General features: G+C 48.9%; 5 protein-coding genes across 5 annotated transcripts; 2 read left to right on the plus strand and 3 right to left on the minus strand.

Moving 5' to 3' along the window:
- Positions 1-261: 261 nt before the first annotated feature.
- N7520_010520 (CAP domain-containing protein) lies at positions 262-837 on the minus strand (the record flags this gene model as incomplete). The annotated part of the gene is made up of 2 exons (XM_057144453.1): positions 262-513; positions 592-837. The coding sequence occupies 2 exons, from the start codon at positions 835-837 to the stop codon at positions 262-264; spliced, it is 498 nt and encodes a 165-aa protein (XP_056990207.1).
- A 1,418-nt stretch (positions 838-2,255) lies between these two features.
- N7520_010521 (uncharacterized protein) lies at positions 2,256-7,342 on the minus strand (the record flags this gene model as incomplete). The annotated part of the gene is made up of 2 exons (XM_057144454.1): positions 2,256-7,182; positions 7,278-7,342. 2 exons carry the CDS (start codon positions 7,340-7,342, stop codon positions 2,256-2,258), a joined length of 4,992 nt encoding a protein of 1,663 aa, XP_056990208.1.
- A 1,036-nt stretch (positions 7,343-8,378) lies between these two features.
- Positions 8,379-9,208, plus strand: N7520_010522 (uncharacterized protein; the record flags this gene model as incomplete). Its single annotated transcript, XM_057144455.1, has 3 exons — positions 8,379-8,444; positions 8,515-8,641; positions 8,712-9,208. 3 exons carry the CDS (start codon positions 8,379-8,381, stop codon positions 9,206-9,208), a joined length of 690 nt encoding a protein of 229 aa, XP_056990209.1.
- A 1,192-nt stretch (positions 9,209-10,400) lies between these two features.
- N7520_010523 (uncharacterized protein) lies at positions 10,401-10,676 on the plus strand (the record flags this gene model as incomplete). The annotated part of the gene is made up of 1 exon (XM_057144456.1): positions 10,401-10,676. The coding sequence occupies one exon, from the start codon at positions 10,401-10,403 to the stop codon at positions 10,674-10,676; it is 276 nt and encodes a 91-aa protein (XP_056990210.1).
- A 620-nt stretch (positions 10,677-11,296) lies between these two features.
- N7520_010524 (S8 family peptidase) lies at positions 11,297-12,899 on the minus strand (the record flags this gene model as incomplete). Its single annotated transcript, XM_057144457.1, has 3 exons — positions 11,297-11,482; positions 11,536-12,474; positions 12,534-12,899. The coding sequence occupies 3 exons, from the start codon at positions 12,897-12,899 to the stop codon at positions 11,297-11,299; spliced, it is 1,491 nt and encodes a 496-aa protein (XP_056990211.1).
- Positions 12,900-13,807: the final 908 nt, after the last annotated feature.

Here is a 13,807-nt window from a genome sequence, read left to right on the forward strand (position 1 = left end):
GTTGGAGAGTTATTTTCTGAACGGACGAAGGGAATCTGATTTCGAATATGGCACTATGTACCGGGCAGTGTAGAGGGCCTGCTCGTCAGGAGGAAAGAAGTTAGATTAATGAAAGACTGTTTCTTGAGAGGCCAAGAAATCCATTCAAGGCAAATATATTTGACATGGGTTCTTCACAAGTCTCCAGGCCATCTGTCTATCTCCCAATCGACCAACACCATACAGACCAGCTCAGCTATAAAGTCAACGTGAGAAACGGGTCTAATCCGTTTCCTCATGAGTGCTTAGGCCGATTGATTTCCTTAGCTGGTCTTCATCAGTCACCTCACACATTCCAGAAGCTCCGGGTTGCGATCCCGCAGGACATTTGGAAGCTGGGTTGCCCGCTGTATAGGGTGGTTCCCCTGCGTAGTTTCCACTCTTCGCGTAATTGGCAACTACAAGATATTTCCCAAAAGCACATTTTCGCGAAGATACAGCCATGCCAAGTTTATAGCTTTTGGCCCAGATAACCTAGAATTTGAAAAAGGAATAGTGAGTAGGCTTCGGTAGTGGAGATTCTGGGGAAAAATGTTATCATTTATGACTTACTTGTGTATATTGACGACATTCCTGCCCAGCAGGGCACGGATAGTCATAAGTATAGTAATCCTTTTCTTCCGCCCAAGTTGCCGTTGCATTCTGGAAGATATCTTCTAACTGATCTGACGCATATAGATTTTGTCCAACAGAGTCGTACTTGGCCGTATAGTGCCTAGGATCATATGCAAACTCGCAGTTGTCAGCCCAACCCTGGGCTTTATCGGCGAGTTCTTCATCCCAAGTCATCTCAAGCATGTCGGCAGCCGGAGGATTATGAAGAGCAAGACGATCTAATATCGTAATTGAAAAGCCTTGTGGTAGTAGATCCAACTTCATAAACGCAACTCACATTGATTATGCAGGTCCAGGGCAGGCTACTATTCATATTACGCGTGAGCTTTTTGCGATAAATTGTATCTCGAATCAGCCATACCGTCTGGTCAGGAGTTAAGTCTGCTAGAATCCCTGAAGAGCAAAGAAGCACAGTGGAAATCTTCAACAAGACGCTGAATGTAGACATCATTTTGGTTAATAAGGAATAAAGATAAAGAGGAATCATATGCAGCTTTCATAGCATGTTGGGCTTGAGTAGCAATTTATAGAACTGAAATGAATGAAACGTAAATGGGGTTTAGTATATCTATTAATGATCAACAACACTAGGGATCAGCAATGTGGCGCACATAATTTCAATTATTGATGCAGATCTTCAGCAATTGCGTTAGACGAAAAAGCAAGGAGAATCATGAAAAAAAAAAAAAAAAAAAACTTTTGAATAAATCTAAGAATCCCAATCATTCCCGTATTGTCCTTCCATTATCTCGGACTCTCTGTAACTTTTGTGATGTACCTTATTCTCTCTGGTGTCCAGTCACTCTTCCACAATCGTGAGTCTATAACTAGATCGCACAATTCACTTTTATATTTTTCTCGTGCACGAATGGTTCTGCGCACACACCAGGATTTATGCGTAGCGTGTGAATCCCACAGAATATGAAAGTGTAAACTTCAATTACAGCGAACCAGAAATTCCACAAAGTATTAAACCGCAAGCCAGCTTCCGACCTACCAATTGACCTTGCCACATTATATTAGTGTTAACTTTCAAAGTTATATTATGGTTTGATCTACTTTAAGACGTAGTTGGTTGGAAGCTACTATAGCTAAGAGTGCCATTAAGAGCATATATACGGAGTAATGATAGCATATAGTATAAACAAAATATGAGCTGCAATCCAACCTGTCTTGATAGGGGTAATACAATCTTCTATACCAGTTATCTTCTCTCGGTAACTAGGTAACTAACGTATTTCACAGTCGGGCGGGCCACACGGTCGGGTGGGCCACCCACCCACACCTATTATTATTTTTGAAAGCATATACGGGTGGCTGCATAGCACTTTAGTCGGAAGTAATAGAAATATAAACTAAGAATATGATGTTTTCTAGAAGTAAGAATGTCTGTGACGCCATGACGTAGGTACAAGAGAGGCATTCAAGAATGACAATCAGAGATAAGTACAAAAGCCACCCTTATCACGATGTCGGACAAGGAAGGGAAACTCATTTTTGCAATGTTCTCTCAAAGGATGAGAAAGAAGGATAGGACTATGGACAAAGACGAAAATTGGAAAACAAATATGTACGCGAGTAACAAGGAAATGGAGAAATGCTTAGGAGTCATCGACCAGGCGTTTCTGGACCCAGGCACGCTTCGCACCATCAAGAAGCACGTCCATGTTGCCTGAGTTCTCACACATGCCGCGGAAAATACCATTCTCGCTATTGATTAGAGTCCAGGGGTGGTCGAACTCCATCACTTTACCGTGATCAAGGACTAGGACCTTATCGTAGTCGATGATAGTCTGCAGGCGATGGGCAATGGTGATAATTGTGCTGTCGTGGAGTTCGCGAAGGGTCTCCTGGATCTTGGAGTCGGTCGCGTAGTCGATGGACGCGGTAGCTTCGTCCATCATAAGAACGCGTGGCTTCTTTAGGAGCGCGCGGGCAAGACACAGGAGCTGTCGCTGTCCCTGAGACAAGTTGGATCCAGACTCGGAGACCAAGCTTTCTAAGTCGTGGAAGATGTTCTTGTTGTCGACAATTGTCACGGCGCTGCCATTGGCACCACTGCTAACGCCATTGGCTTCGGTAGGGGTGAATGTGCTTCCAGTCAATGGAGTTGTGGTTCCTGATGGAGATCCGATCAGATGAACCCGGCGGAGAGCAGTAAAGATCTCCTCATCAGTGAACAAACCGAAAGGATCAAGGTTGCTGCGAATAGTTCCTGTGAACAGAGTAGGATCTTGAGGCACAATTGTGATGGCCTCGCGAAGATCCCGGAGACCAATTGCACCAATGTCAACACCGTCGATGAGAATCTTGCCCTTCTCAGCCTCCAACCCGCGGAACAGAGCAAGGGCGAGTGAACTTTTGCCTGCACCTGTGCGGCCAACGATACCAACCTTTTCACCGGCCTTGACAGAGAAGGAGACTTCCTTCAGCACTGGGTCCAAGTCAGGGCGGTAGCGAGTGCTGTAGCCGGAGAACTCTACTGCGCCTTCGACCGGCCATCCCTTGGCGGGGCGAGACTCGGGGATGATAGCAGCAGCTTCTTGGTCAACCTCAAGATACTCCCGCACTCGCTCGACCGAGTTCATGTTTTGCTGAACCTCTGAGTAAAGGCGGACGAGCCAAAGGACGTTCTCAGTGAAGGTAACGGCATAGGTCAGGGAAAGACCAGCCGCACCAGCATCAATCTTTCCAACATTAATCAGGACAAACGCGGCAGCAAAGAACGAGACCAGGGCACCAGTCCAGTCTACTCGAAGGGCAAGCCAACGGTTAGCAGCCCAGAGATAGATGTGAGGTCGGTTGTAGGAATTGATGCGGCGGTGATTGTCGACAATGAACCGAGGGCCATCGCCATAAGCACGAATGGTGACAATGCCATTCAAAGTCTCGCCGAATTGTTGATACAGGGGGCTTCTTTGCACAGACTCCATGCGCTTAAGGTCACGAGAAGAGTTCAAGTAGATGGCACCCAAGGCAGTATAAACTAAAGTGATGAAAATACCCGCAATCAAAAATCCTGGCGTGATGATGGAAATCAGAATGACAATCATAATGACCGAAGCAAGACTGTGGAGCATTCCTATGGCCACAGGCGCAACTTCCTGATCGACTGATTCGATATCCTTAGAGAATCGGTTCATGAGCTGACCGAGCGGGGTGGAGTCAAAGAAACGGAACTTGGCATGCGTGACGGCCTTGAGGAGACGGTCATGGATCTTCCAGGACGCGTGAAGAGAGCCCCAGAACAAGACAGCCTCGCGGGTCAAAGAAATTGAAATATAACCAACACCCAGCAGAGCGTAAATGCCCAAGTAATACAAAGCATTGACTTGGCCGTCAGGAGTAGTAGGGCCCATGCTATTGGATGACAGTTGTGGGGCCCCCCACGTGCTCACCTTGGAGACACTGCCGACATTGAATGTCGGAGGCTTAAGGTGAGCAACAGCGGCATACATACCGGGGTCATCTTTCGGTCCAACGCTGGAAGTTTGGTAGGAATTCGCCCACTGTCGGATCCAGATATTGGTTGACACCGAACCTATCTGCTGCAGACAGAATACCGCAACAGCCATGACCCAGTAGTACCATCGTCCCATTGAGCCCAGATACATAGTGACAGTGGACCACTTGACACTGCCAACAGCCTTTGACTCTTTCAAATTTGTCTCTTCGTCCTTTTGGGGCTTTTTGACAGTACCGTTCGTTGAACCGTTTGTAGCGGCGGTCTCATCTGCGAGGTCGGCATCCGATGGAACCCGAGATAGGCCGCGCGAGCTGTCGCGCGAGACTGGCCGGGAGTTGATGAACTCATCACCTAGAGCGCCGGTGGCAGCAACGTCATCGGGTCGGCCTTGGGCGGTGATCTTTCCATTGTCGAGGACAACCACATGGTCGGCCTGGGGAACGGTGAGAGAAACGTTGTGAGTCACTAAGATACAGGTACGATTGATCATTAAGGGGCCCGTCAGGGCCTGACGGAATATATGCTTAGCAGTGTGCGAGTCGACCGCGGAGAGACAGTCATCCAGTAACAAGTGGCGAGCACTGCTGTAGATGGCTCGGGCAAGAGAAATTCTCTGTTTTTGCCCACCCGACAGACTGATTCCCTTTTCGCCAACGAGGGTCTGGTCACCGGCGTCGAGAATAGCAATATCACGCTCCAGGGCACACGCCTTCAAAACTGCGCGGTAGCGTTTCTCGTCGTGAGGAGAGGCAAAAATGATGTTTTCCTTCACGGTGGCGTTCACCAACCACGCTTCTTGGGCGCAGTAGGCAATGCTTTCAATCAGGCCAGTTTCGGGGTCAACCGGAAGATCAGCACGATTCGCTATGGCACCAGGCAGATGAACACGACCTTCAATGAGATTCATTTCACCAAGTAAAGCCATGAGTAGAGAAGTCTTGCCAGAGCCGGTGGGTCCGGCGATGATGCTAAGACGACCAAGCGGGAAATTGACATCCATGTTGATCAGGCGGAATGCGTCAGCATTGCCAGAGGAAGAGGAAAGTTGGGGGCTTGGCTTGGAGGTTCCCCAAGTGAGGGTCGCATTTTGGAGTCCGATTTGAGTTGGGCCATCGGAGCTGGCACGCAGTTGATCGTACTTCTCAGTCTCCTCCTCATTTAGATATTTGTCCACACGATCGAGAGAGACTTTCGACTCCTGGACATGGGCCACCATATCGGCCAATTGATCCAAGGGAACCCGCAGAAGCGAGAACATCGACAGAGCAGGGAAGGCGATTGAAGGGGTCAATTGTTTCTTCTCAACAACCGTGTATAGGAAGAACGAGAGGAAAGTAATTAGGATGGGAGTACCGTACCAAACTGTGGCAGCACAAGACCACAAGATATAGCGACGTCGCAACGACTTCAGTTCAGCCTGGCGCTTCTCATTGACAATATCCTGGAAACGCTGTTCCCAGGCAAAATACTTGATGATCCGGATATTCTGGAGGACTTCATTGGTCGCATGGATACGGGCGTCAGTGCCCTTGAGGATCTGGTTTTGGACCTTGCTAAACTGTCGGGCAATGAAGAGATTGACTGGGAGCATGCAAACCATTATCAAGATACCGGCGAAGGAACTGAAGCCCATAATCTTATAGAGCAGTGTGACGGCTACGGTCACCTGCACCGGCACACTTGCCCACAGGAAATGGAGGTATGCACCAACTTCGCTGACCTTGAAGGAGTCAATGGCCATCAAGTTGATAATAGTTCCGACGTTTGCCTGTGAAGCAGCCTCCTCGATCTTAGAGCTGGGCTTAGTACCATTCTCAGCATCATTCTCATCGGCAGACTTCTTCTTCTTCCGGCCGAATGAGAAGATCCGTTTCTTCTTAGCGTCCTTGGGCGCCTCCTGCTCTTCTAAAGCTTTGCGAGCAACGTCCGTTGACGCGCCAGCCTTGCGGCGGAGCGCTTTGGCATAAATCTCACCAATAATGATAGCACGGATCTTCACGCCCATCGTACGGCCGATCCAAAGCGCCTGACCGTCTCCCACGCCTTGGACGATGGCAGAGCAGAACAGAAGGATTGCATACAACCAAGCGGCATTGGGCGTAGTCGAGCGAGGGTCTTCGACATATTCGAGAATCGCTTTAAGAAGTAGAGTGGGAACAAACACGAAGAGATTGGCAAAAATCGTCCAGAGGCCTTGCTTCAATATGGTTCCGATAAAGTATCGAATGAGCTTCCATGCCAAAGAGCCCTTCATTTGGCGTTTTCGAAAGTCGGTCACAACCGCCGCCGCCTTTTGACTGGGAGTCAGGTTCCATACATCATCAAGCTCCAGCGGTTGCCGATAGCCTTTCATGATGAGTGGATCCAACCAGGCGAAGGTGGCTAAAGCTAGAAGACTCGCCATTGGATGACGTGGAGGCTCTAGTCCATCTTCGCGCTCTACTACGACAGGCTTATTGCCACGGCGAGTAGTCACGCAGATCAAGAGAAGCAACGAACTCAGTGAGAATCCAACGCTGCTGAGAACAAGAGCTTGTTTTGAAATCGGGTGAATGACGGCGGATCTGAAGACCATGACGTTGAAGAGCCATTGCAGACCATACAGAGCCGCAGTATGAGTCCAAAGCCGCGGCGCGGAGGAGAGATCCATGGTCGATAGCAATAGCCGCACCAAGACCAAGAACAGGATATAGCCCCAGGATACCAAGCCAGCAATGGCCGGAATGGTACCATGGCGGCCCCAACCATCGGTAGATAGAATCACCACATAAAGTGCGACTTGACCGACGAGTGCGGCGATCTCCAGAGCCACGATCGCGATTTCTCCACGGGGACGATCAACCTCCAGCTTCAAATGGTCATGTTCGGTTTGCGCAGCCTGGAATAGCATCGGGTCGGTTTCAGTTTCCGGGCCATTGGGAACCTCCGATGAATCTGAGTCGTCTGTCAGGACCTTGTATGCGACGTCTTTTCTGGATACCACATAGCGATGAACTAGGCGCGCGACTATGAGGAGCAGCGATACAATGCATGCTGCGAGGGGTAGAGTAACTTGCAGGGTGCTATATCAGATTTTCGACGATCAGTACTGTAACGGTCGGCTGAGGCCCAAACGCGAAACTTTTGAACACGAGGCCACTGGAACATGACCACTTACTTGCGCTGGAAGCACCGAGACAGGTCATCCACGGCCCAGATAGGGCCGGGACATTGTGGGAGCATAGTAGATAGGGCGATACGATTAGGGAAAACGAAGGGGGAAAGCTCCCGGAGGCCAGGTGTCGGGTATTGGTCAATTCACAGCCTTCTCAAGCTATGCGACCACGCGACTTAAGGAAAAGACAAGCAAGATAGAACCTCCACCCCCAGACAGTTAGTAAGAATAAACGATTCCGTAGCCAAACGAGGCTCGCATCGCAAAGTTGGACGAAAGCGGAAAAGCAAGATCGGATTGGAAAAAGTCCGGATTCCGGAGCCGAGGACCGTGGAGAGTTACAAACTCAAGAATATGGGGTTGATAGATATCTAGGATTCGATGATATTATGAAGCAAGGTAGCAAATTGAGATGCACCAAGGGAGAGAGAGGAGTCAAGAGGCGAAGAGGTTCTGGGCCAAACCCGGCGGTGGAAAAAACGGTTCCAAGGTGACATGGGCCGCCAGTAGTATAGTGGAGTCAGGTACCACTTATCCTACCGAAACCCGATTCCTTTTGCAAATAATATATCATTATGAGATTATAGGATATATAACTATATAGTTGAAACTATTCGGTTTCAGTTTCAGGTTCAATCAATCTGATTTGATCTCCCCATTGTACTCAATCTCATGTTCATCTGACTCCAACTGCCGATCGATCCTTATCGTCATGTTTTGCCTTCCCCACTTGTTATCAGTTAGTGAATCATCTCACATGATGACACGATAAGTGGTCAGAGTGGTCAAAGTGAATGCAAATAAAAATGCAAATGATCCACGTGAGACATAAGGAAGTCCGACGGGGATTAGACATTTTCTTCGATTGCCACTAAGTTTTCACTCTTTGCCACGTTCCTTGAGTCCTGACTAAAGTGAACCCCAATTTTTTCTTTTTTTCCTACCGACATCATCGATCTCCACTCTTCTTCCCTTCCCCCTCTCGGTTCTCCGGTCCACTTCAACATTTGGGGATGTGCCGTGGACTTCTCAGTGGGACTAGGAAACAAATCGGTGACAAGGAAAAGAGGAAATAGGTCCGTTTACCAAAACGCGTCCTTCGCCATGACGGAACGCATCCTCATGAACGAGTTTCGAGCGCTGTCGCGTGAGAAGTGGTTAAATGTCGAGGTTCGTACAATGCCTCTGGAATGTGTGCGCATAAATGATATAAGCTCACCGGTCAATATTCTTCTTATAGCTACACAAGGAGAACATCTACCAATGGGATGTTGGGCTCCTCGTCCTGAACCAGGACTCCCTTTATCACGGCGGCTATTTCAAAGCCCGCATGACGTTCCCTGACAACTACCCATACTCGCCTCCTGGTATCACCCCCTCCTATTCAGCCGACATTGGGTGATACCGACAACAAAACTAATACCAGTTTTTCTCTAGGGTTTCGCTTCCTTCTACCTCTCTACCACCCCAATATTTACACAGACGGCAGAGTGTGCATCTCCATTCTGCACCCGCCCGGGGATGATGAAATGTCTGGCGAGCTGGCTGCCGAGCGTTGGTCTCCTGCTCAGCGAGTAGAGTCGGTCCTGATATCCATCCTCTCCCTCTTGGATGACGCCGAAGTGTCTTCCCCTGCCAATGTCGACGCAGCGGTGATGTTGCGGCAACATCCAGAAGAGTACCGTGCAATGGTCAAAGCGAATGTTGAAGCCTCCAAAGCGATGACCCCGCCTGATTTCAAGATGCCAAGCGAGGAAACAAGTCAGGTGGAAATGGACAAGGAGGACGCCGACTTCTGGGCCGACTCCGATGAGGACAGTGACCCATTCGGTGGCAGTGATTCCGAGGGGGATTCTGATGGGGATCAGCTTACTGCCAGTGATATGGACGATGCGGACGAGGATGAGGACAGAGATCTAGAGAAGAGTTCGTGAAAGTCAGCCATGCATTTCAATGGCTGACATGAGCCCACTATCATTCTATTCGATATTGTCGGCATACAACTTACGGGTATATCGAGAAGACCGACTTTCTTTCAACTTTACAACGCAGGCCGTTTTCTGGAGTACTATGAGAGGTGCATTTTATGGAGTCTTGGGCATCTTGCTTAGCTGAACCTGCTTATCAGGCTTGTCATTTTTTATCTTATCATGAGGCCAATATCATGGATTTTTTTTATTTTTAATGACAGTCTTGTTACCGCTACATCGCGCATTTATGTACGTCTACCACTCATCTACTACTGATGAATAAAACATGATGCGGAGACTGAGCCCTTACAAGCATCTGAGATATTCTGACAGTACATAACAAATGTGCGTGTGTAAACAAGTTGGAGTGGACAAATGAAATATATTGATCCGCGTGCATAAATATTGTACATATGTATTGAGCTCCACCGATAGAAATGGACCATGGGGCTATCCTTGAGCTCACAGAAGAATCTCTTGTACTGCTTGTATCGTTCTTCAACCAATGAGCTGTTCAAAGGGGTTCCACTTTAAGGATATCTTGCATACAAGTATACTCCGCACTTTGACCTCCTATACTGATTGGAGTAATCATGAGAACATCAAAATAGCCCCATTAATTGTTGAATGCTCAATTGAAACAATTATTCAACTCTTGAGAATGGCTACAAAGCCTCGCCCATTTATCCGTAAAACAAACATACGCCTCATTTCCAGAGGAACTCAAAACCGCCGCCGTCCGTACAAGCTTTTACAATTGCGCTGGTTGTATAGTGGGGGGGCCGCGGGCAGCGGCCATCCCGCAACAACTATAGCACGCAAAGCGCTCGCCCAATTCTCAAGACCACCCACCTCCCGCTTATTGGGTGAAGAGGAGGGCATATGATGGCATCGCTTGCCATGATCATGTGATACGCATCTTATGTTGTTGGGTGGTAAGTGCAGTTTCCTGTGTTAACGTTGCTGATATATATATTGTGTTTCTTTTCTTGGAATGTGTATCGCGTGGCGCATTCAATGTTAGCTTCTCTCCTCCAAATGTTTTAAGCTTGTCTAGAATCGCAAAGGAATCTGGGGAGAATTATATTAAATCACATCATGCGTTCAACAGGCTCTAGAAGCTAAACGTGACTGGCGAGGGTGGTCAGTAGCTCACATGAACTCGATGCACAGACCGACAGTCTTGCACGCGCGGGACGGTGGGAAATTATGGTACATCCATGAGGAGCTGGAGCGTGCAGGGTTATCGGTTGTGAAGATTGTGGAAGTTCAGGCAGAAATTCACCCTCTTGTTGTTGACTTGACTGGGAAGATGAAGCCTAAGCATGGGCTGGAAGCGAAGTTTAGTGTGCATCATGGTGGAGCAGTTAGGTTGTTGTTGGGAAAGTCTACACCGGTGCAGTATGAGAATGAGGTCGTTACTAATTCGTGAGCTGTGGGAGTGAGAATTCGGATTAAGGTGAAGGTGGACGAGAACCTCAAGCTCGATGTATGTCATCTTACCGTTTCATTCAAGAAGGGAAGTGGGGAGAATATCACCATTGAGAAGCATCCGAATCATGCGGTGGGGAGCTTGGAAAGGCCCATGACGGATGTCCATTTAAAGAAGAAATTCATCAATCAGTATGTTCCTGTAACTGCCCAGGAAAGGACCGAAATCGCGAGTCAATGGTGTTAGGATCTAGAAATAAGGCGAGGACCTACATGCCTACTGTGTTCAATTTTCGAAGGCTTTACAGAATACAAATACAGAAGCATTGTTGAAACACATGTATGAACCCTAAACACATTCTAGATGTTGTCGGAAATGTATCGTCATAGCGAAAAGTATACTACGATAATGATAAAAAGCAAGCGGGGAACGACAGTTGGGTGAGGGAGCGGGTTGACACCCCGTGGTGTTGGACCACCCCAAGGGTAAAACTGAAAAGGAAAAAGAAGACGAAATCAAGCCAAATGAAACGATCTGCGCCGGTGTGATAATCCATCCATCCATCCATATGCCCATGTGAAGAGTCCCGTCACAGACGGGTGCTCAGTTCGTTGTCTACTCTAAGCCACAACAGCGTCCTTGATCTCGCTGTAAATAGCACCCATCTCCTTGTGGAAGGTCTTCTCAGCCTGGCCAAGCAGTTCCTTGAGACGGTCCTCAACACCAGGCTCGGAGACAACCTTGTAACCACCCTCAGAAATGATCTCAGAGTAGTTGTCCTTGCCACCACCGTTCCAGGCGAGGAGCTATCAGAAAAGTTAGAATTGGGGTTGGTGCAATCTAAGCTAGGATGACTTACGTTAGGGGTATCCTCGGGGATGTCACTGAGAGCACCCTCAGTGGCGAGAGTGATAAGAGCCTCCTTGAGCTTCTTGGGAGTGATCTCGGCGACGGCGTAACCAGAGTCCGCGGCGGGCTGCAGGGAGACGTAGTAGGCCAGCAGACCAGCGATGTGGGGGGAGGCCATGGAGGTTCCCGAAATGGTATTGACGGCATACTTGCTGCCAGTCCAGGTGGAAAGAATGTTCAGACCAGGGGCGAAGATATCAGTGCACTTTCCGTAGTTGGAGAAGTAAGCACGTTCATCACTGAGGGTGGATGCACCGACAGTGACGGCCTTCTCAGCAGCGGCAGGAGAGTAGTTGCAAGCATCAGCATTGTCATTACCAGCGGCAACGGCAAAGTGAATGCCAGCATCAACAGCGGCGTTGACAGCAAGGTCCAGAGTGCGCGAGCTACCACCGCCCAGGGACATGTTGGCAACACTTCCCTTGAAGGTCTTGCTCTTGCTGGCCTTAGCATCCTTGGTCTTCTTGATGTGAGCCTCGGCAGCCCACTCAACACCCTTAACGACATCAGACATGGAACCAGAGCCGTTAGAGCGCAAGACCTTGACGGCATAGACGTTGGCCTTCTTGGCAACACCGTACTTCTTGCCAGCGATAGTGCCGGAGCAGTGAGTGCCGTGACCGTTTCCATCCTCATCAGCATCGCCCTGGGGAATGGTCTTGCCCCAGCTGGCACGGCCCTCAAAGTCAACGTGCTCGATGTTGGTGCCAGTGTCAATCACGTAGGCGTCAACACCCTCACCGCCATCTTCAGCGTACAGGTACTTATTGAAGGTGCCAAAGGAAAGGCTGTCACGGTGGGAGATACGGGCCAAACCCCAGGGAGCGTTCTTCTCGACAGAGGGAACCGAGTTAGTCCAGACTTCGGAGTCCTTCTCGATGTAATCAACCTATGGAAAGAAACTAGGTTAATGAAGATACTTTGTGAGGAGTAAGACAAGTTACTTACATCCGGGTGGCGGCGGACCTGCTCAATAACATCCTCGTGGAAGTGGCCAGCGTATCCCATCAGCGAACCAGCGACGTGGAAAGTGTGCTTGAGGCCCTTGTAGGCATCATCGTTGAAGCCAAATAGAGAACGCTTCTTCAGCTCCATACGCTGTTGGGAGGAGTGGATATCCTGCACCCAGTCGTGGTGAGCGGCGGCCACGGATGGATCTACGTGGTTCTTAAACACGATGATATAGGAGTCTGGGATCTCCTCGGCGTTCATGGACGAGAGGATGGGGGCTGCCTCATTGTGGATGGAGCCTACACCCATGGGGGACGCAGCTGCCAACACGGGCAGCAGCGTTAAGCCGAGGAAGCCTTTCATTATGGGCGAAATCGACTTAAAACGAGAGAAATGACGAGAAACGAGTAGAGAAAGTGAACAGGAATAATAAACAGTGTTAGGTGGATGGAGGGATGAAGTTGAGAAGGATGGTTGAAGAAGAAATGGGGAGAGGACGAGGAGGTGAGGAGAAGTGAGGAGTCACTAACCTTATCTAGGGGACCCGGCGAGATGATGCAAGCGGGCGATTACATTACGGATACGGTGGCAGATGACTTGTCGATTGGCGCTGGCTGTCGATCATGAGTGGGGAGCGAGACCGGGGGTGGACGTTACAGTAATGTATTGTAAGGCAGCTCAGCTTTCCCCGGTAACACGCGATCAGGGAAAGGAAAAGCAGATAAGCCGAGAATGTCTGTTATCGCACGCCATACAATCATCCACGTCATACACCATTGGATACTAAACTATATCGGGATTGATTATATTTCTGGCCCTTTGAATGCAAGGGAATTATAATTATGTGGGCAACCAGACTGACTCAAAAGAAGGGTTTTCTTCGCACTCTCCCACGGGTACCTGGCATGATTTGCCACGGTCGCACGGACTTTTAGGCTACATGACGAATCAAGGCAACTAGGATCTCCGAAGTCGCGTGCTTTCTCAGTATCTCGGATGACGCGAGACATGTAGTAAATGCATGGACAAGACAGATTCTGAAATGATAGTCGTTTTAACTACTTAGTACTCCGTATGATTGTCATGATCACTGATCACAAGGGAACGGGGCTCCACATCTGAGTACGGAGTTAGCTTCCTGTTATCTTAAACTAATGAACTTAACTATCTTTATCGCTCTTATCATGCCGTAAACTTACTCCGTACATGGTACGCTGATACAGAAGTTACCACAGCCAAACTTGGAGACGCAACTGCGCCCCAAAACGCCC

This window comes from Penicillium odoratum, assembly GCF_028828045.1.
Source record: "Penicillium odoratum strain IBT 22623 chromosome Unknown utg000008l_segment0_segment0, whole genome shotgun sequence".
NCBI classification, from domain to species: domain Eukaryota; kingdom Fungi; phylum Ascomycota; class Eurotiomycetes; order Eurotiales; family Aspergillaceae; genus Penicillium; species Penicillium odoratum.